The sequence below is a fragment of the Aristolochia californica genome, unplaced genomic scaffold (assembly GCF_029961685.1).
Source record: "Aristolochia californica isolate CCGP_79_NKW_82.1479 unplaced genomic scaffold, dmAriCali1.0.hap1 SCAF_1, whole genome shotgun sequence".
Classification (NCBI taxonomy): domain Eukaryota; kingdom Viridiplantae; phylum Streptophyta; class Magnoliopsida; order Piperales; family Aristolochiaceae; genus Aristolochia; species Aristolochia californica.
Genome location: NW_027181770.1, coordinates 259554 through 283411, shown reverse-complemented (window position 1 = coordinate 283411; position 23858 = coordinate 259554). Strand labels below are relative to the sequence as shown.

At 37.7% G+C, this 23858-nt stretch overlaps 1 protein-coding gene across 1 annotated transcript; it reads left to right on the top strand.

Moving 5' to 3' along the window:
* Positions 1-471: 471 nt before the first annotated feature.
* LOC137954889 (uncharacterized) lies at positions 472-18467 on the top strand. Its single transcript, XM_068801801.1, has 14 exons — positions 472-834; positions 1585-1746; positions 5952-6017; positions 6113-6256; positions 6377-6490; positions 6620-6721; positions 6810-6995; positions 13631-13720; positions 13807-13941; positions 15734-15856; positions 16091-16176; positions 16256-16868; positions 17010-17087; positions 17160-18467. Exons 1-14 carry the CDS (start codon positions 580-582, stop codon positions 18195-18197), a joined length of 3192 nt encoding a protein of 1063 aa, XP_068657902.1. The 5' UTR covers positions 472-579; the 3' UTR covers positions 18198-18467.
* The last annotated feature ends 5391 nt before the right edge of the window (positions 18468-23858 follow it).

The window sequence follows — 23858 nt, the reverse complement described above, 5'->3', positions numbered from 1 at the left end:
TAGTAAGTCACTAATAGGATTTTATTTCAAAGTTTCTTAAAAATATATATCTTTATAAAAATATTTATTATTTTCAACTAGAGACACGGGGACCTTAAATTGTGCTGTTGTTTTTCTAATCTTAGTCTATTTCTATCTCCCGCTGGTCAGAAGGTCCATAATGCTGCTACTTCCCAAAATGATAGTTGCGGGATTTAAATCTTGTTCGTCTTCTGTCCCACAAATCCCTGGCCGAGAGATGAGAAGACCCCACAAGGACCGGACCCACTTATGTTTACAGTTGCTTCAAAATAACGCATCGTTTCGCACTTTGACATGGTACAGATCGCTTGACTCGTATCGTACCACGGTGACTCCTCTGCTCAGAACTTGCAATCTGCAGCGAAATGCAGCGAACCCGCGTTTTCATTTTGTCACGGTCCCAAAGCCAACTCATTTCTGCCCCGATCACCTGGGCCGGGTTTCATTTAATCCGAAATTTCACAGCTTCCCTCCCGGATTTTAAAAACTTCCTCGGAGCAAAAAGAAGAAGAAAAGAGGTACAATAAGGGGCTTCGGACCTGAGATCCCGGCGGCAAGATGATGCAGAGGTTCGGATTTCGGAGTAGAGGCTCCAACTCCTCGCCGGAATCCGTCACCCCTAGCGCTTCCCCGGCGTCTGCCGCAGTTGCGGTGGGCCCCGGTAGGCCCCTCCGTCTTGTTTACTGCGATGAGAAAGGGAAGTTCCGGATGGACCCTGAGGCCGTTGCCACTCTCCAGCTCGTCAAGGGTCCCATAGGTGTGGTCTCCGTATGTGGCCGAGCCCGCCAAGGAAAGAGCTTCATCTTGAATCAGGTTTTTTCTTGGTTCATCTCGTATCTTGTAGGGCGTCTAATTATTTAAACGTCCCAGTTCTTTCAATTCTGTCACGTATTTTTTGCTGTCCCTGATGTGGTGGTTTTTGTTTCTTCTTTTTTTGTTGCGTCTGGGTTTCCATTTAACTGAATTGTTCACACTCACTCTGTTTAATCTCGCATATTTTCTGTGTCTTAGAGAATTTTGAACTCCTATTGAACTGATTGGGATTTCTTTGAGAATGGCCAACACAGTGTTTAGCTGGCAGATGAAAACCATCTTTTAGTTATTACAAAGCTAGACTTCAGTTGTTGTATGAGTACTGACATTGGTATTGAATGCGTGTCTTACATGCTCCTCTTGTGAGTATGATGTGAATGACCTTCAGGAACCTTCCTTGATGTTTTACTTGGTTAAGTTTAAATAAGTCGGATGTCCTTTCTGAAAAAAAAAAAAAAAAATACTGAGGTCGTTTGGGAAAGTTTTGCATAAATATTGCCTGCACTTAGTACTGTTCGATGTTGGAAAATCTCTTCAGAGTATGGTTCTCTCTTTCCTTGTTTGATCATCATTCTTTGCTTATATTATTGATAGTTTCCCTGTATCAGCTTCTTCTTTTACTTAATGGATGAAAACTGTAACCTGTTTGAAAACTGTGAAAATAAATAAATTCACTGTTTGCGATGGAGATTTTGTGACATAGGTGTTAGATTCTTCTTTGACTGATTGATATTTGTTTGGATGTGTTAGCTTTTAGGGAGAAGCAGTGGATTTCAAGTTGCATCCACCCACCGACCATGCACGAAGGGGCTATGGATGTGGAGTGCACCATTAAAACTAACTGCTCTGGATGGAACCGAGTACTATCTCTTACTCTTGGACTCTGAAGGAATTGATGCTTATGATCAAACGGTAGGCCTTCAACTATCTGCATTAGAATCAATTGATGCAAACCTACAAAAATGTTGTTTGATTACTGTTGCTAGAAGTTTTATATTTTTACACCGTTGATCCTATGGAATATCAAAATGTTTTTTATTATTTTGGGTGCCTTCTTGTTTTGAATTGAAATCGCTGTTGTAATGCTTAGTATCCATCAAGTTTATACTAAGGAATGAATATGTTTGTCAAAACTGCAGAAACCGATTAGGAACAGGAGAGAGAACATGGGAGAAGAGAGGGAAGGCAAGAGAGTGATAATTCATTTTGGATTGTTTAGAGGAGATTAGATTTAGGGTTGATCCCTCTCTCCTATGACATAAAACTGACAAAAGTACCATAATATCCCTGCTCCCCTTAAACTCTAATAGAAAAGATTCCATTGGAAAATACTTTCCTAGAGAACTAAATAAACCCAAATTACTTTTTCTAACACGTCCCTCAATTTAGAGCATATTGCTTTAGCTTGTTACATAGCAAACATCACAAACAAAAGATGAAAATAAAGTTCCAACTTAGGTCTTTAACGAGAAATCAATTCACAAATCTTAATGGAAGCTTCAGACATAAGTCACATGCTAGCTTCTACTAGTCCCACAATTTGCCACTAATCGTTGTTGATTTGGAATCACAGATGCTCCCCCTTATTTGCATATATGTAAAAACTCAACACAAAGATCAAAGCAAAGCATAAAACAAAGATCAAAGCTGCTGTAGACAGCGAGATTAGTTACAATTTCAAACAACACTAATCAATAACCTAAATACCACTCCCTCACTCTTGAAGATTCTTGGCAGGCTTCACCAACACCACCATTATTTTGTACTGTATCTCTCCTCCTCATGCTGGCGAGCCATGACATAGAAACTCAGCTTGGGTAGAAAAAAAATAAGGGAACCCACACTGGGAAGGCATAAAAGAAAACCTCCTAACAGCAACAGAAAATCACCCACCTCTAAGGGTACCAGTAGAAAACCATCCACTTAAGGACAACAGTAGAAAACCACCTACTTTTAAGGGTAGCATTAAGAAAACATCCGCTATGAAGGGAAACAGTAGGAAATCACCCACTTTTACGGGTAGCAGTAGGAAATTACCCACTTTTGGAGGGAAGAAACTACCCATCTAAGGACAGCATAACAAAGATAAACCAGATAAGAGACAGGAGAAAAGTAGTGAGGATGGAGGAAGCCATGATAATTACCTCACCGGAGAGTGTGTGGCAATAGAAATCTTCATTATCTTTGATTACACATCAAGGGTATTCTGGGTGACTCTGGCAGAGTCATTGCCTAGTTTCAGGATCTTGTGAGACTTCCTTGTTATGTGCCCTTGTAGAAATTACTAACTTGGGGTCACAGTATTTAAATTAGAGCAAACTCAATACAGAGGAGAAAAATGTGGTAAAGAATGTATATAATTATTGTACTACAATCATTGATAAGGATTTAATACCCTGGTCTTAGTTCTCTGGGATAGCAGTATTAAACTTTATATATGTATGTATGAATGTATGTATATTGAATGGTAGTATCAAACAATTATTCTTCCACAATCTCTCCCTTTATGCTTAGATCAATAGATTATTATGCAATTTGAGGTAGGTAGTTTCAGGTGCTAGTTGATGCATGCATGTAGGGGTGGGTATGGGTCAGGTTGGGTCAGGGATGGGTTTCCCAAAACCCAAACCGGACCCGAAACCTGAACCCAAAAAATCTGAATGGGGTTGGGAAGCCAACACTGTCCCCGCCCTGTCCCCAACCCAACCCCGCATCCCCGATCAATCACCGGCCCATCCCATCCCTGCCCAGCCCCGCTCTATTTGCCCAGTCCATAAGATAATGAACCATTATTTAAAAATCTATAAATCTGTAAAAATTATAATTTTTTTTTAAATTACAAAAGTCTCTATACACCATAAAAATCCCTCAACATCAAACTCTTTTTATTTAAGCCATTGGACACAATCATATGAGACAAAGTGCTTTAAAACATTTACTTTTTCCCTAAATACCCCTAAGAAACTTATAAAATTATATTATTGTGTCATTAAAATTTATGTTATTCATATATGTCTAAAGGGCATTACAGGTATAAAACCCTAGGGGTTGGGTTGGGTTGGGTTCGGCAAACCCATCCCCACTCACAACCGAATGGGGGTTTTTACCCACCCATCCCCGACTTGCAGGGTGAAATGTAAAACCCATCTCCGGGTTTTGGGGTCGGGTCAGGTCAAGTTCCCTGTGAAATCCGCCCCTACGCATGGCACAGAGTTTGTTCTAGTGTGCTAGCATTTGTTGGAGCTCCACCAACTTGTTGCACTTTCTCATTTGCTTATTGGTTCAATCCCTTTTGAGCTTCGTCCTGTAATGATGTCTATAGGAGATTCTTGCTTCTGGTTAGTAAAATTATGGATTTTAAAGTCATCTATGATGTGTTGGGGAAGCTAATATGCTGGCTGTAGATTCAGTCAGTTGATTCCATCATTTGGATTGGCTCTGAGTCTGCTGGTTTCTTGAAAGTAATACTGATATTAGGCCGGAGTACTGACCTGATCAAAGGCAGGTTCATCTTCTCTTCAGGCTTATGTTAATTTCAGCAGTCGTAACCTAAATTCCAACTTATTTGTCCGAGGCGAGGCAAAGGATGTAACATATTCTATATTTTTCAAAATCTACTCAGATGTATTAATAATGGTTATGTTAAATATAGTATAAGGGGCAGTTTGGTCAATTTACTTGGATCTGTATATTTCAGTGAGAGTACTGGCATGTTCAGAATGTTGTTTAGGTGTGTCTATGGTCCAGGTTTTATGTTGTTTAGAGGTTTGGTTAGGAAGTTATAAGAAGTTATGTGTAAGAGGGGTAAATATGTTATTATCTCTCAAACTCACTTAAGTTAATAAGAAGGAAGAGGAGTTGATTGAAGACCCTAACAAGAGCTCTCTCCTATGCTCTCTTTCAGCAACTCTTTTCTCCTTTTTCTTCTTCCTCTGATCTCTCATTCTTCTATTTCTCATTTCTTCTCTGATTACTCTCTTAAGCGACAGTATAGAAGGATTGGATAGATAAAACACAATCTCACTATGATACTAAGATTTGAATTTGTCATGTGGATCATCATATTTTGCAGATGGCAATAACAGTGCATTATTTTCTGAGGAAATTTGTGTGACAACTAAATTTAAATGCACACTATTGAAAAATCTGAAAAAGCACACTCAGTTTTAGTTGTAGTCCTAATTAAAGCATTACTGAGTTGGACGTAGTCCTTTTTTAATTTACCTTGAATTTACTTAGCTTTAGTTCTAGTCCTAATTAAAGTATTAATGAGTTGGACGTAGTCCTTCTTTTATTTACACTTGAATTCTTTTCTCAAGTTTATTCTGTAAACTCATGCATTGATGGGCATGTTGTAGCTTTGATTCGTGAGTGAATTTTCAGTAACGTTTCTTCTTCTTTCTTCTGTTTGTGACTGGATTGGTATAGAATTATGGTCTCGAGGCAAGTTGATATCTTCTCTTATCATGAATAATAGCACTCAAGATTAGACTTTTGCAGCTCATTATCTTTGTCTTGTTTTGTTTACATCCCGAAAGTACCTCCTTGTCTTATTTCTTTTCTTTTGCCTTTCTCTTTAATTTATCAAAACAAACAGTGATGGATTTTGCTTGTGTTTGTAGCCCATTAATGGCTGTCAATTGTATCAGTAGATGAAAATGAATATGCACAGCTGCATCTTTTGGTGTGGAATGCTGGACCCTATCCCTAAGATCCTTGACTGGCTTTGAATCTTGTTACCCCTTGGTTTATTTTGCATGGCCTTGGCAGGGTGGACTTTTTGTAATCTCTTTGTAATCTGTATTCTCTTCTTCTACCTGGAATAAAGTTCTCATCATTCTCAAAAAAGAATCAATCTTGATGGGCATGATTTAGTTATTTTGTTGTCAAAGACATCTAAGATTCAGTTTTCCCCCCTAAAGAAACAACATCTAAGATACACTGCTGCTTCATTTTTCTGTTCCATGTTTACCTTTTTCTGGTACTGTTATCTAATTTATTTATCTATTTATTTATTCACAGTGTGTATACTGTTTGTGCCAAATCCAAGTCTTAATTCTTTATTACTTTCTAAGTTTATCCTTTGATTTTTGGGTATGTTGCTGGACCATTGGCAGGGAACCTATAGCACCCAGATATTCTCTTTGGCTGTCCTACTATCCAGTATGTTTATCTATAATCAGGTATAGGCATCTTCTAGTAGCTTTGAAATACTTAGCTTGTTGTAATAAATTTATTTGTTGCTTCATCAGCTTTTGTTTTCACTTGTCTTAAATAGATGGGAGGTATTGATGAATCTGCACTTGATCGTCTATCTCTTGTTACCGAAATGACTAAGCATATTCGTGTAAGGGCTTCTGGAGGAAAGGCTACAGCTTCTGAGCTTGGGCAGTTCTCCCCAGTCTTTGTTTGGCTTTTGAGGGTACTCATTTCTGCCTTTTCAAATTCTATGAAGCTTTTGTTTATATGATTCAAGTCTGCAAGCTTGTAAGGTGCTGTTTGGTGATTGATGACTTTCTCTTTAACTAAATAATGCTTGCAGGATTTCTATTTAGATTTAGCAGAGGACAATAGGCAAATAACCCCTCGTGATTACTTGGAGCTAGCCTTGAGGCGAATGCAAGGAGGAGGAAAAGATATGGCAGCCAAAAATGAGGTGAAGTTATCTTGTTTCTCTTTTGCTATATCCTAGATCAGATTCCCATTTCGCTTCTTTGCTAATGGATATTCATCATACATGCTGCTTATTGTCCAACTAATTATTTTTGAAAAAACTGCTAAATAGATACGAGAGTCTATTCGTGCTCTTTTCCCTGACCGGGAGTGCTTTGCCCTTATGCGGCCTTTGAACAATGAAAAGGATCTTCAGCATCTGGACCAGATCTCTGTTAGTCTTTTCTTTCTATTTATCATTTCTTTCAATTATCTATTCTGTTTATTCTGTTGTATTTCTGATGAGTTATACATCTATGCAGTTGGATAAATTACGACCAGAATTTAGATCTGGTCTTGATGCATTGACAAAGTTCGTTTTTGAGAGAACTAAACCAAAACAGGTTGGAAGCACAGTTATGACAGGGCCAATTCTGGCTGGCATTACACAATCTTTTCTGGATGCTATTAATAATGGAGCAGTGCCAACAATATCGTCCTCATGGCAGGTTGGAAGCAAAATAGCATGTGTGCTTTTCTGCCATGATATTTTGTTCACCTATGTTTCTCTGCACCTTATTGCATATTTCATTTTGGTCATCACTTTTCCACGAATGAATTGGTTTCATATGATTTTTTCATGTATGAAGAATGAATATCATCCACCCATTTTAATCTGTGGAATGATATCACCCATTATAATCTGTGGAAGGATGACAGATTTGTGAAATCGGGAATTATTATTTAGAGCTGCCTTTGCTTAGGTTGATATCTGAGCTTTTCACTTATTTGCATGCTAAATGGAGGCCTTTTTTTAGATCGCCTTTTGTATGAAGTATATCCTGCAAGCACCTTCTTTTGTTGTGTTAGCATCTCTTCTGCTACCTATCCACCAACCCACATTCGTATATATCTGTTTTTGTAGACATTGATGAGTCCACATTTACATGGTTTTGTTTTATCTCATCAAATGTACTCTTCCTCTTTCTGTAGCTCTTCTTTAATGTAATCTCTTTCTCATCGAGTTATAGAAAAGATGTATACTTTGAGATATATGATCTGCTCATTATCTCAGTGCCTGCTGTAAAAGAATTTCCACCTTCCTATACAGCCTGATTGGTACATGCAGGTTTACCAAATTTCTCTGAACATCTATTAGAAAAGTGATTAGTATGGCCAGAGTGAACATACTCTTTACCTTCTTAGCCAGGGCCTCGGCCTCCCCATTGTTGTTGAGCCCTGTCTCTTTGACCACCTCCTTGACCTCTGGTAGTGTATGTAGAATTTGCGTTGAAGGTTGAGGCATCTGTCTTATTTCTAGGCTCCAGAAGTGACGCACTACTGGTAGAGACTGAAAAATTCTAACGCAAGTGTACTCGATGATTCATTTGTTGTAACTAAAATATACATCTGTCTCTCTGTCTATGAGCTTCTTTCTCACCACAGTGAGGGATGATACGGATTGATCTCGTGTCACAGACCATCTGCTTCACCAATAGAATAAGTGGACTTTTCTCCTTACTGCATGGGAAACAGTTCAACATACAAATCGTATAGGCTGGTTATTGATCAAAGACTTCATACCATTAAGCAGACATTACAAGAAAATTTTCTGATCTCCTATCCTCGGCTAGAGGAGATGGAGGTGCCTCCTTGATGAAGCTTTTTCCTTGTGCCTAGAAAGACTTCTACTATCCAACACACAACTAATAGTTTACCTCTTCAAAATTTATCATAACAATCCAAGTGCTAGCATTATCCATATCTTCCTTTTCTGATGTCAAGGAAGGAGTAATAATCTCACCTGGACCGGCCATAGGGATGCCAATTTACCTATTTGCTTGTTTTTTTTTTCTGTACCATTTACTATGGAACAAAAAGCATAATAAAATTTCTTACCCAATTGCTTGCTTTCCTTTTATTGAATGAAATTGAAATGGGTGAGGTTATTCCAACTGATTATTCAATTGATGTAAGGGTGATTTGTAATTTTCTTGTAAACTATACAGAGATAGATGTGATGTGAGAGGCTCGAGAGAGCTGCAATAAGCACCAATTACTAAACATCTGACGCTTAAGAGCTTGACACATGAGAAGGGCATGTGGGCTTGAAACGATGGTTGGGTAAGTGTTCAGTATAGGCTGGAGAAGTGCAGAACAACTTGAAATAAACACCAAAGTTCTGAAGGCCTGGGTCACTGCCTTGCCACACGATGTGTCCAAAGTTCTATCACCTACCTAAATCGTTAACCATTGCGGACATTCCCTTCTTCTTTCTCCTTGAAAGAACTTGCCTGCACTCTTTGCTGGCGTTAAAGACTTCGGGTTGTTGTCTCAGAAGAACCAGGTTGTGAAAGGCTCGTTGTGGTGAATAGTAGAAAATTGGGTCATGTGAGACTTGAGCTGAATTGTAGAGAGCTATGATGAGAGAAGTTCGAGCTGTAACAAAATCCTTTCTCTTCCTTTGGGTTATTCCTAAAAGCAGGATTCTAACATTTGGTCAGCTATGTTGACGCGGGTTCTAGCCCTCAGTTACATCATGTTGATTATGTAATGAAGAGGATGAGTCTATTGTTTGATCATACTCTCCTTCATTGTACTTTTGCAAATGAAATTCAGAGGTCCTGTGCTTGCTAATTTGGAATACCACTATATGCTTACCAAGAAACTCTGAATGATTGGCTGTCTGGAATTATTTCTTTTCCTATGCTCCAACTTGGTAAAATCCTATGGAGAATGGTAGAGGCAGCAGTTCTATGAAGTTTGCTTCAGATGGAGCAGTGGATCCCTTGACTCACTTAAATTGAATTTTGGTGGTAGTTGTAAAGGTATTCTAGGTCCACAGATATTTTCTTTTGGGGTGTGTGTGTGTGGGTGGGGGGTGGAGAGGAGGATGGGGTACTAGGAACCTTGAGGGTATCCAACTAACATTTTTAGGGCCGGTCAGTGAGGCAGTTTTCTCTAAGCCGAAGTTAGTAATCTTCTTCAAGGATTTTGTTTAAAGAAGATTTTCGCATGCCGATAATCATTGACGGTGACTCTTTAGTTGTAATTACTTGGGGTAAAGGCGCAATGGAGATTTGATGGGCAACTTCTGCAACTAGATAATCTACATTCAAAACTATGTGGCTCTTGGAATCATATTCATTGATCAGAGAATACAATATTGGAATTCAAAGCTCATCATCGAGCTAATCACATTGCAAAATGTCCCTCGACATGGCGATTGCGGTTGCGTCTATGGCAGCCAATGTTGTCGTCACGGGTGTCGCCAACACCTGTCTTCTGGCGACGATGTTTCATCCGACCCCAACACGACGACCTCTTGGCTATTGATGAACCGCATTGCCTGATGTTTTCGGACTGCAGAAAGGATGGCACTCTGAAGGTGACGGGCTCGAATGCTCCGATTGGTACTCTAAACTTGGTGTCTAATTGGATGGGCCAATGGTTAGACCCAATTTTGTTGAAAACTTCATCCTCATAGAGCCTAATCCAATCCCCGTTAGCAAGGAATCTGTTTAGCTTGAAGAAAATTGGATTTTGCTGCCCCTTTGACCAGATGAAGGATTCCCCCATCAGATTAATCTCTTCAAGCTTGCAGCTTTCGATAAAATTAGCAAAGCTTCTCTTTGGCATTGTGATTCTAAATGCAGGAAAAGGGGGGGGGGGGGGTTGGTACTCCTAATCTTATTATATTGAAGTCCCCAACGATTAGCTAAGGAAGATGCTAGCACTCAGTGCGGTTGAAAAGCTCTTCCTAGAAGTTTGCATGGTCTCTGTATCTTGTTGGGCAATTTACCCCAGCTAGACACCAGAGATTGCCCGAGTCTCGGTCAATGAGCCTTAGTCCAAATGGAGAAAGACTCAATTTCTACTTCAAAAACTTCAATGGTACCTTTATCCCTAAGGGTGAGAATTCCCCTCGACTGTCCAACTTCATTGATGACTCTCCTTGCATGTCCTGCATTTTGGTTTCTTTGAGGAGGACAATGGAAGATTTACTTGGACCTAATAAAGATCGGATAGTGGCCTACTTTTGATTGGACCCAACTCTTCTCATGATCCAGGATGTGGAGGTTTGCTTCCGGTCATGATTGACGGATTCAAAGTTGGAATTTGGAGGTTCATGAGGTGGAAATGGGGGGGCTGGGTTCTGGATTCCATGGTTTTGCTGGAAATGTCATGATGAGCTTAACTTTTGATGGTTTCCTTGGCCATCTTTCTACAATTTTTTTTTTCCTTGAACGTATTTCATCATCGTTTAAAAAAAGAAGAAGAAAGAGTCAAGTTTGGTTTTCAAGTGTAGTGTGATTTTAGGAAATGAAATTCGGGACATGGAGGACAAGGGTTGCTTCATAGGCAAAAAAGTTGCATATGAAGAAACTCTTCCTAGGTACTTGAAAAAAAAAATGATCCTGGTAAGTAGTAAAATTGTAGAGTCAAAAGATATCTAAAACTATTGGTAATATAGATCTCAAGAGCATGGAGAAAATTACTGTCTTGATCTCAAGGGTAGGAGAGAAAAGAGGAACTCTAGCTCTTGGGAGAGAAGAGAGAAGAAACCAAAGGAGAGAAAGAAGAGGAACAAAGAGAGAGATGTAAGGACGAATTTGAACTCAGAGGAAGAGACTTGAATGCTCTACTCCATGGCTTGAGGTTGTATTTATAATTGTGGGAAGGTGTTTACAATGACTACAATGCCCTTAGGGTTACATGCTTCAAAAGGAAAAAGATATAAGAGGACATACACTTTGCATACTTACGTCATCTCTATGGAAGTTCTGCTTATTTACTAGCCATGCCACTCCTACACACGTGAGTGTCTTTAACACTCCCCCGCAAGCTGGTGTTTGTAACTTTGTTTTGAAAATAATCTTGGTCAAGAAACTTGTGTACTTGAAAAAGAAATTTCGATTGTCTTGTTTTGATTCATCTTGTTCTTGTTCACATTTCATCTTGATTGCCTTGCTTTGGATATTATAGACACATAAAATTTAATTACCACAACACATGGAATTCTTCATTGTAGAACTTCTTTTTCTTCTCAAACGTGGAATTCGGAAGGAAGTGCAACTATTGCGGAACTCAATTTCCAATCTGAATTCTTACACGTAAAGAAAATAAGAAGATGTACATCAAATCAATAGAGTAATGAATGTGACCTGACTTGATTCAGCTTGTAGGATCTTTCATGGTAGATTTTGTCACCTACACCATCTTTCATACTTCTCCTTTTATTCTCCCCCTTACGGTGGAAAGTAATGACATAGATCACAACTTGAAAAAAAAAATACTCGTAGTAATTATCTCCTCCATTAAGGTGTCCCAAGGATAAGTACTCAATCAGACATAGACTCTCAAAAAGTAAAAAAACAAGGATGATAAAGCAGAAGTCGAAACTAACCTCAAAGGATTTCAAACAAAATAGTGATAATAATTACTAAAGAGGGTAATACCTGTCACTTAAAATACGGCAATAAAAACCCAAAGGGTTCGAATAAAAAAGTTTGAATGGACTTAAAAACACCCATATATAAAAAGATGATCAACCAAAGCAACACACCAAGGGGTTGACCTAAGAGGGTAAACGAGAGTTAAAAAGGATGGTAGGAGAAAATCAATCGAGCAAAAGGGCCAATAGAATTGAATTACCGTAACAAATTTGACTAGTATGACTTTTGGGGGGGGGGGGGGGGGGCGGGGGGGGGGCGCAACTCAAAGAGGGAGATAAAAAAATAATTCCTCTATGAACATGATGATTAAAGAAATTTAATAAAAACCCAATAAGAAAGTTTTGAGATGGAACATAATAATGGAAACTTTCTAAAATAGACTTCTCATATAAGACAATTACTTTTTTAATACAATTTGACCAATTTGAAAAAACAATATTAAAGAGATAATTTCTGGAATAAGGAAGATTTAGGATACTAATATTTGAAATTTAGAATGAGGAAATAAGACTTTCTAATTAAAAAATTCAGACTTTAAACTAAACTCATATTAGAAAATACTTCTCTTAAGGAAACTATTGTAATGTGTGATTAAAGAGATGAAACTTTTAATGAAGGAAAGATACTCAAGTTAGTAAAATTTTGACTAGAGTTTGAAAACAAACAGGAAACTTAACCAACATTAGCAACTAAAAAAATGAATAAAAATATTCGGCTTAAATTCGGATTTTTCGCATGCAACAGAATACCAGCATGACCTTTGATTCTTCCAATGTGGATATCTCTCTCTCTAGAAAGATTGGATTGAGAAAAAGGTTTATTTGGATAGAAAATAGACATACATAGCTTTCTTTTGAGATATAATTCTGCATATAAATTCAAAGTCATGTTGGTACAAACCGTTCAGAAAGTTGAGGATTGAATGCTCTACCCCATACCTTGAGGTTGTATTTTTAGTTGTGGGAAGATGTTTTCAATGACTACAATGCCCTTAAGGCTACATGCTTCAAAAGGAAAAGGACATAAGATGACATATACTAGCTTTCATAATTACAATTTTATGCCATCTCTATGGAAGTTATTCTTTTTTTTATTAGCAATGCCACCCCTACACACGTGGGTGTCTTTTAACATGTTGACCAAGCCAAAGGGTGATTTTTGTACATGAAAGCAGTAATGACCCTTGAAAATAAAGAGATTTGAGGGAGAAAATGAGAGAAAGAAAAGTGAAAAAGGAGAGGAGAGAGAGCAGCCTTGGCTGCATTGAAGTTCGTACCCAAAAGGCACGAGCTCCCTTCTTTTATTTCAAGGTTTAAGTCATAATTACACGAATAACAGGGTTTGAATGAGACTTGAACTATAAGAATATAAAAGCATTATCTATCTAACAGACATAAGTTAGGATAAAACAAAATATGAGAAATAACCAAAATACCCCTGAACTTGTATTTTCATAACCCCGATATTGACCAAGTCAGTAAACTGATAATTCAGTTGGTTATCTGTTTTCTATGGGATTATAACTGAAAGAGCTGACATATACACTCACACACAATATCTGCAGTAAATTATTATAAAAATGCTCATTACATTGTACTTTTAAGGACTAAAGACCGCTGTATTTCTGAAAAAGACAAGCATGATAACTCATATATTCTTTTTTAGTTAGTAACTGTATGTGTCTGCAGAGTGTTGAAGAAGCAGAGTGTAGGAGAGCATTTGATTCAGCTTCTGAGACTTACATATCAACATTTGACCGCACCAAACCTCCTGAGGAGGTTAGTATAGCTTACAGTTGCACTCAGTAGTAAAAACGTGTGAGATGGTGGTTGTCTCGTTCCTGCACTTATGTATTATTTGGCAGGTTATTTTGAGAGAAGCACATGAAGAGGCTATTCAGAAGTCACTGGCTGCATTTAATGCCCATGCTGTAGGGGCTGGTTCTGCTAGGCAGAAATATGAGAAGCATCTTCAGAATTTTTTCAAAAAGGCATTTGAGGTTAGTCATTGATCTTTTGTCTCAATTATTAAATTTAAAATTTCACCAAGTAGCTTGCAGAACATCAAAAACATTATTTATTCAAATGAATTATGTTTGTCTTTTTGGAAACAGATTTTAAGTATAAGCTGTTTATAGGATTTTTTTTTTTGATAAAGATGTATTTATATATAAACAAAAATTTACATAGGAAGAGGGAGCAACTCCCTCACAACCAGAGATTGCAAAGATGCTCCCTCCTTGGCTAGCACATCTACAGCCGAATTTGCGGATCTCGGAATGTGAGATCAAATACAAGTGTAAAGTGAGGTAATATCTAAAATTTCCCGAAAGATATCCCAATGGCGCCACGGAGGGGGGGAAGCACGTTCACACCATCCAATGACCACCTTTGAGTCTCCTTCAATGTGAATTGGACCACTGCAATTGTCTCTAAAAATGCGGAGCCCATTGAGAAGGCCATGAAACTCAGCTGTTGTAGAGTCAGAAATGCCTAACGGGCCAGCATAAGAAAAACATTGATTACCAGATGAATCCGAAATAATTCCCCCAAAACCAGCAATCCCCGGGTGGCCAAGAGACGAGCCATCAAAGTTCAGCTTGAGGTAGCCAGATTTCGGGAGGGCCCATTCCTGCATTACTGGAGCCTTGATCCCAAAGTGCATCCTCGCCACGATATTCCAATTATCTCGAATAGAGGTTCCTTTGAAGGAGGCAAATGCCTTCTTAGTTATGAGCCAAGAAGATATTTGCCCCGACACCCTTTCCGCTATTCTTACATCCGATTTACTTTTAGCCTCGAACTTCCTTCGGTTGCGTTCATTCCATAGCCCCCATGGTACGAAACTGGCACAGGTAAATAACGTCATTTTTTCGAGACCCGGGAGGGGTAATCCAACTATCGACTTACTGAAAGAGATCAGATCAGTTGATATGCAGAATTGCAGCCCCATTTTGCCTAGAACAGAGGTCCACACATACCATGCAAAGGATTTGGAAAGGAAAAAGTAATGCGGGAGTTTTTTACTACTTTTCATGGTTAGCTTATCACATAGTTTTACCAGAAATTTCTGCATACTAAAAGACCCATATTCTTGTGGTCAATATTTTTCAAAATTGAACAGGCATCAAATTGGGGAAAAGATTACTAAAAGAAAAAAAAATCAGACTGGAGAAAGCCATAGATCTAGTTCAACCTGGATTCTGTTCGATCGTCAATGAACTGCTCACTTTTCCTTGTTTTTCCTCTTTCCTAACATCTTCATAATTTCTCGTTCTTCCAAGTGAGAGTTTCGTTGTGCTGAATGTAGCTATTCTTCCGATCGTTCTGGTTTATGCTGGGTTTGAGAAATTGGCTTTTTATATGGACCCATATTTTGGACCGTCTTTGATCCTGTCTGATTTCCAATCATTGCTTGTGGCAAATTCTTTAGTTGTGTTTTGAGAACTTCTGAATCCCATCTATGTATTTTGTTATATTTTTGTTTAATATGAAGACTATATTATTTAGTACACGTCTGAGGTTCAATTTAGCAATGTAATGACAGGTTTACAAATAGACAATCTTATGGACACACTTCATAAATAAGGAAGGTTTGGAGCACTTTATTTCTTTAAAAGCCTTGTCATATTGTGATGCTGTTAATCAATTATTTGCATTCTCTATATCCTTTTACTAAAACTAAGGTTACCTACTCTTTAAGTACAGATCTTTGAAAGGATTGTGTTCAACCTACACGACCCTGGTTAGGTGTATTTTGCTTCCAGTTTGTTCATTTGGCTGTTGGTGTAGGACTACAAAAGGAATGCTTTTATGGAGGCAGATTTGAGGTGCTCAAATGCTATTCAAAGCATGGAAAAGAAGTTGCGAGCTGCTTGTAATGTTCCTGATGCTAAGCTTGATCAAGTTATCAATGTATGATCTCTTTTATAGGATAAAACTCACTTTTCACTATTTAAAGGAAACACTTTCCTAACATTATTAAAACAATAAAATAAATAATATTATTGAAGAAGTACCTAATGAACTCTCACAGAAGCATCATTCTAATAGTTTTCTTGTTTTAACAGTTCACATAATTTGCTATCATCTTCTAGTAGATAATAGTCAAGTAATTCATTATGATGATAATATCAATCTTATTTTCAGGATCTAAATGGTTTACTCTCTGAGTATGAGAAGTCATCTTATGGTCCAGTAAAGTGGCAAAAGTTGGCTTCTTTTTTGCAACAGAGGTTTATTCCTCAACTCATATACCCTACTTGTTTAGTGCCTCAATTATGTCTTATATCTGATGTTCAATAATCTATTCAGTCTAGAAGGCCCCATACTCAGTCTTGTTGTGAAGCAGTTGGATCAAATTCGATCTGAAAAGACGACTCTCACGTTGAAATGCCGTTCAAATGAAGAAAAATTGGGACTGCTCAACAGACAACTTGAAGCAAATGAAAATTACAAATCTGACTACTTGCGACGCTATGAAGAAGCTATCAATGATAAGAAGAAAATCACAGAAGACTACACAAACCGCATATCTAAGATTCAGAGTCAGTGTAGCTCTTTGGAGGAACGTTGTTCGGGTTTACTAAAGGCTCTGGATGCAGCGAGATTGGCCTCTTCTGAATGGAAGAAAAAATTTGAGCAGGGTTTTATGAAACAGAAGTCTGAAGAAGACAAGGTGAAGTCTGAGATAGCAGCTCTTAACTCAAGAACTAATACTGCTGAAGCACGATTGGCTGCTGCTCATGAACAAACTCAATCAGCTCAGGAGGAGGCATCAGAGTGGAAGAGGAAGTATGATATTGCAGTGAAAGAAGCTAAAGGTGCTCTTGAGAGAGCTGCAACGATTCAAGAACGAAGTAATAAGCAGACTCAACTTAGGGAAGATGCTCTGAGGGAAGAATTCTCTGCCAGTTTGGCAGAAAAGGTCTCTCTCTCTCTTCTCTCTCTCTCTTGTTGTAACGTAATTAATAATTGACAGGAAGAGGTGATCAAGGAGAGGTCTCTCTCTCTCTCTCTCTCTCTCTCTCTCTCTCTCTCTTCTTGTAATGTAATTAATAATTGACAGGAAGAGGTGATCGAGGAGAAGCAGGTGAAGATTGACAAATCTGAGCATAAACTTGTGAGTTTAACTGCAGATTTGAAGGTAAGCCATACCACATATACCGAGTATCTTTGATAATTTTTGCACATGATCATTCTGGCAATGTTTTCACAGGCTGCGGAGTCGAAGCTGAAGAGCTTTGAGTTGGAATCATTGGCCTTGAAACATGAAATCAAGGAGCTTGTTGAGAAATTCGACTCTGTAAAGGCCACTGCTCAGTCATATGAGAGAGAAGCTAGAATTTTGGAGCAAGAAAAAATAAACTTGGAGCAGCAGTACTTATCTGAGTTCAAAAGATTTGAGGAGACTGGGGAAAGGTGTGCAATTGCAGAAAAAGAAGCAAAAAGGGCTACAGAGTTAGCTGATAAAGCCCGTGCAGAGGCAGCTGCTGCTCAAAGGGAAAAAAGTGAAGTCCAGCGAGTGGCAATGGATAGATTAACGCAAATTGAAAGAACTGAGAGGCACGTAGAAACCTTAGAGAGGCAGAAAAATGACATTATGGAGGAGATAGAGAGGCTTCGAGTCTCTGAGATGGACGCCAATTCCAAGGTGGAATTATTGGAAGCACAGGTTGGGGAAAGAGAGAAAGAAATAGAGCGATTACTGAAATCCACCAACGAGCAAAGGGCTAGTACAGTGCAAGTTCTTGAGAGCTTGCTGGCTACAGAACGAGCTGCTCGGGCTGAGGCCAATAGAAGATCAGAAGCACTCTCTTTGCAGCTACAATCTACTCAAGGTAAACTAGATTCGCTCCAGCAAGAATTGACTTCCGTTCGATTGAATGAAACTGCATTGGATAGTAAGCTTAAGACTGCTTCTCACGGGAAGCGTTCACGGGTGGATGAGCATATGGGAATAGAATCTGTCCAAGAAATGGAAGTAGATGGACAGATTAGCAGGGGAAAGAAACGGTCAAAGAGCACAAATAGTCCGTTGAATACTCAAACACAAGATGGGATTTCTATCTTTAGAGGAGACGATGAGAACATCGGTAGTTATCAAACTGACTCAGAAGATTATACCAAGTTTACCGTGCTTAAACTCAAACAGGAACTGACAAAGCATGGTTTTGGAGCACAACTTCTCCAGTTGAGGAATCCAAACAAGAAGGACATCCTTGGCTTGTACGAGCGGCTTGTGCTGCAAAAGTAGCATGGTGTTTTAATTGTATAGGCCCTTTGTATTCTAGTAGATTTATTAGCTATTGTTTTTAGGTTATTTAGATCTTTGTTTGTCAGACAAGGTATTTTTGAGATTTTATGATTCTTGGAAACTTTCTGGTGTAGGAAAGCAAGGAAACTTGGCCTTTTTTTGGGTTATTTATGTAGTGCGGTAACATTTAATAGTTTCATCTCGCCAGGAGGGCCTCGAGACTGGTGAATGATTGTGAATGCTTCTTTTAGTTCTGCTGGTCACGGTAATTATTACGCCATAAATTTTATTTTAATTGTTGAGCCAACCACATATGGTTTGAATATCGTTAGAAAATACATTTAAGGGTATTTTGGTTATTTTATTATTTTAGTGGTTATTTTTTTTATAAATCTTGTTCTATTATGTTAAATTATATTAGTAGTTAAATTTCATGCATATAAGATGTGTAGTTAGAGAGGTATAAGGAGATCCAGGTTTATTAAGTGTATAGGGGTATTTTTATAATTTGTAACTTAGTATGGGAATTGGAGCATAGTACCTAAGGACACAGGTTCTTAAGGAAGGTCTTCTGCTCTTTTGTCCATTTTCTTTCAAAAATTATTTCTTCACTTAAATCTAGATTTTTATATGGTATCAGGGTGGTAGAGCCTATTGCATATTTTTGCCATTTTTGAAGAGGATGACCCTCAGGAAGGAGAAAAACTACAGGGTTTTGAAGCTGGTTCATCAAAGTTAAGTTTTTTTTTTTTTTTTTTTTTTGTCATAACTTTAGGGTTACTACTCTTTATAAATCATTGAAGGATTCTCTACATTTTGATTGTCTTAATTGGGTTCCTAATTAGGTTCTTTGAGATCTGTATCACCTAGTCTAGTGTTGGATGCTTCTATCATCACCCAATTGATGACATCAACCCTAATTGCTACCACTTTTGCATGATATTGGTTGAAGTAGTTGTGAATAACTGGTTATTAGATTATTGAAGAGTGCATATCTTATTTTTGTGCCCTAACCCTAATTTTGTTAGTGCGGTCCACCTTGGTGATAAATCTAGAAATTGTTTGAAAACTTAAATTGGTTATTTTGTGATCAAATATCGTTATGGATAAGACAAAAGAAGTTTATACCCCGACTAGTGTAAATTTTGGGTCTGATGGAAATGATACCATTATGGTTACTTCGAAAAAGTTTACAAGGCTTAGTTATCTTAATTGGGCTCTATCTGCCAAAATGTATCTTAAAAGTAGAAAAATGTTGAAGTTTATTCGAGATGATCCTCCAATGCCTCCAGATGATGATTGAAAGACAAATGACAGTCATGTTATGACCTGGATTGTCAATAATATTGATTCTACTCTTAAAAATTATGTGATGAACGACGAGACATCAAAGTCTATGTGTCAGTCTCTAGAATCATTATATGCACATGAGAGAAATCTCTCTCACGTTTATGAGTTGTATACAAAATTTTTGGGTTGAAAAGAGGAAATTGAACTATTACAAAATATTATAGTGCATTCATTGGTATATGGTAGGAGATCAATGTACATCATCCATTTGCTACGAATGAAAATGAGTTGAGAAAATATCAAAATTAGCTACTTGTTGCATAAAAATTGGATGGTTTAGGTGTTGAATTTGATGTTATTAAAGCCTAGGTGTTAGCTTCAAATGAAATCCTTACTCTCTCTACCACTCTTAATCGAATTATGAGGGTTGAGAAGAGTATTATACCTGGAACGGTAAAAAGCGGTAAGATAATGGAAGCCACTGCTCTTAATGCTTCCAACACTACATTAGTCCCTACAAATTCCTCTACAGGTAAAAGTAGATGCCAATGTAGAAAGGGCCCAGACAAAGGTAGAGGATGTGGTGATGGTAAGTTAGAAAGGAAGTGTGTTCGTTGTGGGAAAAATAATTATTATTCTAACATATGTTAGGTTAAGTTTGGGAAGCCTACATGGGCTAATTCTACAACTTCTAATAGTGGAAATGGGAGTTTAGATTCTTCTATTTTAGTTACATAGGGTGCTCCATATGAGATGCAACAATTGTTACAGTAGCAGTTGCAGATTGCTCACTTCATGGCCCAGATCTTTGTTGCTTCTACGTTAGCATTTGTTGCTCATGCTTCCATCCCAATTCCTAGTTCTATCGGTATTGACTCAGGTATGGCAGTTTAACATGTTCACTTGTCACCATCCCGAGTTCTTAACTTATGACCCTCTGGACACATGTCAGTTATGTTGTCATTGTTTTTTTATTTAAAAGAGCCTCTGTGTGTCAAACACGTTAATCTTGTAGATGGATCTACCTCTACTGTTTAAGGAGTAGGCAATGTTACTCCTACTTCCTTTTTACCTCCTCAATTAGTGCTTTGTGTTCCGTAGTTTCCTCTAAATTTGTTGTCAGTTAGTCAATTAGCCAAGTCAAAGAGTTGTTTCCTCATATTTTATCCTATTCATTGTGTTTTCAGGATCTGGAAGAAGAGGGATATATGGAGCAACTCCTAGGATATGTTGCTCTGGAGAAGACACATAAAGTAAATCCACGTGTTTGGTTGAAAATTTCAGCCAAGTTGTGGTATCTATGGGGTTCTTGAGGAATCATTGTGATTACTCATTGTTTGTGATGAAGAGGTCCTCTAAAATTGCGGTACTTTTTGTTTATGTAGATGACATTATATTATCTGGGAGTGATATTTCTGGTATAGAAGATTCCAAGTCTCATTTGATAGCACATTTTGAAACTAAATACTTGGGACCTTGAAATACTTTCAAATTATTTAAGTGGCGAAAAGTAAAGAAGGCGTTGTGATGATACAATGTAAGTATGCTTCAAGAATGTTGAATTTAGGATTCCTTTTCCAATATTTCAAGCAAGGGAAGAGAGAAAGAAAAAGGAGATAAGGGGAAGAAGGCTCTCGGGTAGAGAGAAGCAGAGAAGAGGAACAAGGTGTGCGCCAAGCAAAGGGAGAGAGATTTACTCTAGAGAGAATTGTAGAACTTGATTAATTTTGAATTAAAACACCTTTATTTCTAGTAGAGGAAGTGATAGAGTCCTTATACAATTAACCTTTAAATCTCCTAATTACATTCTAACTCTAACTCTCTACAATAAGTCTATCATGAAAGGATAACACAATCTAATAGAGTTCTAATATAAGTTGAACTATAACTCTTCTTCAAGATCATGGACATAAGGGAGGAGGCCAGCTCGTGGCCTTATCCTTGTGGGTCCCATGTGATCTAACATCTCATATTGATAAGATTCCAGCTCGTGGTATCTTTGTGGGTCCCACTTGTTCTTCAAGTCTTCTAACTCATTTCAGTTTGTGCTTCGTATTTTCTTAACTCGTGCTATCTTGGGCGAGGACTCTTCTTGGCATCTCACGTCCTCATGGTGGATCCCACCAGCTCGTGCACCATGGTGGATCCCACATTGTAACGAAGAATATGGTTTGTTGGGAGCCAAGCAAGTTGATACCCCCAATGGAAGTGGGACACGGTCCTCATGATGAGTAGAGTGATGAATTAAATGACAAAACACAGTATCAGAAGTTAGTGGGTAAGTTAATTTATGGGACAATTATTAGACTTGACATTTCTTTTGCAGTCAGTGTAGTGGGCCAATTTATGGAACGTCCTCGTAAAGTATACTTAAAAGTTGCACAAAGAATTTTAAGGTATTTGAAAGGAGCATGTATTTTCTTTAGACCTAACAATCATATGAAGATAGAGGTTTTCTCTGATGTAGACTATGCAGGGTCCAAACTGGATAGAAAATCAACATCTGGATATTGTGTCTTCCTAGGAGGAAATTTGGTTTGTTGGCGAAGTAAAAAACAGAATGTTGTAGCCTAGTCTAGTGCAAAAGCTGAATACTGATGGCTCACACATTGAGCAAGTTGATGTGGGTTACGTCAATCTCACGAGAGTTGGGTTTCAACTAAGATGAGTTGATGAACATGTTTTGTGGTTGTGATCTTTATTGCATGTAACCCATTTTTCCATGAAAGGACTAAACATATAGAAGTGGATTGCCACATCATTCGCAATGAGGTGATAAAAAAGGAGGTACTGACTCCGTTTGTTTGGTCTGGATATCAGTTAAAGATATCTTCACCAAGGCCCTTGGCAAGCAAAATTTACATCATTCTGTAACAAGATGGGACTCTTGGATATATACGCTCCATCTTAACGGGAAATATTAGAAAATACATATAGGGGTATTTTGGTTATTTTATGACTTTGATATTTAATTTTCTTTATGCAATCTTGTTTTGCGTGTTAATTTATATCAGTGGTTAAATTTTCATGTATATAGGATGTGTAGTTAGGGAGATATAAGGAGATTAAGGTTTATTAAGTGTATAGAGATATTTTTTGTAATCTGTAACTCAAAACACCTATTTAAGAAGCCTGGGAGTTCATGCACAGTTCTCAACGATTCTCTACATAATTTTTTTCATCTCCTTTCTTCTTTTTCTCTCAATTTTTTCCTCTTCTTTCACCCAAATGTGAATTTAAAATATTGAGGCAGGAGAATCTGGTATCACTTTCGTCACAATGTTTAGAATGTTTGTGAAGGGGTGAGGGTAATCTTGTACTTTTTTTAAAAACAAAATACCCCAAGAACCCGTTACGGCTATTTCATGTCTTTATTATCATTTCATGAATGATTAAACGATTTAGCCAATTGAACCTTTGGCTTCAAGCAATCGAGTAAGATGTGAGCTTCATTGACTTGAAAATTAATGAGTGATGCACAAGCAAAATGCGGGAGTCAAGTCACATGGTTTTCGAAGTCGTCTCATTGCCATTGTTTGTGAGTGACCTAATTAGACCTGTACTATGAATCTACCATTCAAGTGGGCAATGGTATTGATTTGGACCCCTCCCCTTTTTTATAGTCTAAGACGGTTTCCCACTCTTTAATCTTAGAAACTTTAAGAGTATGTTATATATTCTAACGTTGACACTTTTAAAACGGCAAAACTCTAGTTAAAACAACTGATTCAAGAAGTTTTTGGGCTTTTACTTTAATAATAATAATAAATAAAATAAAATAAAATAAATTATCTGTAAGAAAACCAAAGAAGGGGTAGGCATATAAAAAATTCACTTATCTTGCCAGATACCTTCAGGGTCTATCTAGAACCCCTAGAAAAGAAAAGATAATGAGAATTTGATCATTATTATTCTAAAAAATAATTAGTAAAAATAAGATAATGATAAAATTTTCTTTTTCTTTTCTCTTCCATGGGGTTTTAGACCTTAAAAGGAGGTGACTCAATTGTATTTAGTTTTAATTTATTTATTTCTATTAGGAGATTAAGAAAAAAAAGGGGTTATAGGAAGACAATGACTGAGGTCCCTCCTCTCCTCTCCTCTCCTCTCCCCATATGTACAAACTAGGTTAAGTTTTGGTAGAAATATAGAATGTTTGGGAACGTAAGGAAGATTGTCTTGCTCAGATGTTGAGACATGAGAGGAAGTTTCTCTCAAACAGGGAAAAGTGTTTGGGTCTAATCTTGACGCTATTGAGTCATTATCAAGTGAAGTACATATTTTACTTTTACCATTTTTATTTTATTACAAATAAAATTAATAAAATATTTTTAATCATCAAATATTAAGGTTGAGTACAGGCAGGGATTC

Coding starts and splice junctions, on each gene's coding strand:
- LOC137954889 (XM_068801801.1), top strand. CDS start 580: ATGATGCAGAGGTTCGGATTTCGGAGTAGAGGCTCCAACTCCTCGCCG. Junction 6,996..13,630: donor CAATATCGTCCTCATGGCAG/GTTGGAAGCAAA, acceptor ATGTGTCTGCAG/AGTGTTGAAGAAGCAGAGTG. Junction 16,177..16,255: donor GCTTCTTTTTTGCAACAGAG/GTTTATTCCTCA, acceptor TAATCTATTCAG/TCTAGAAGGCCCCATACTCA.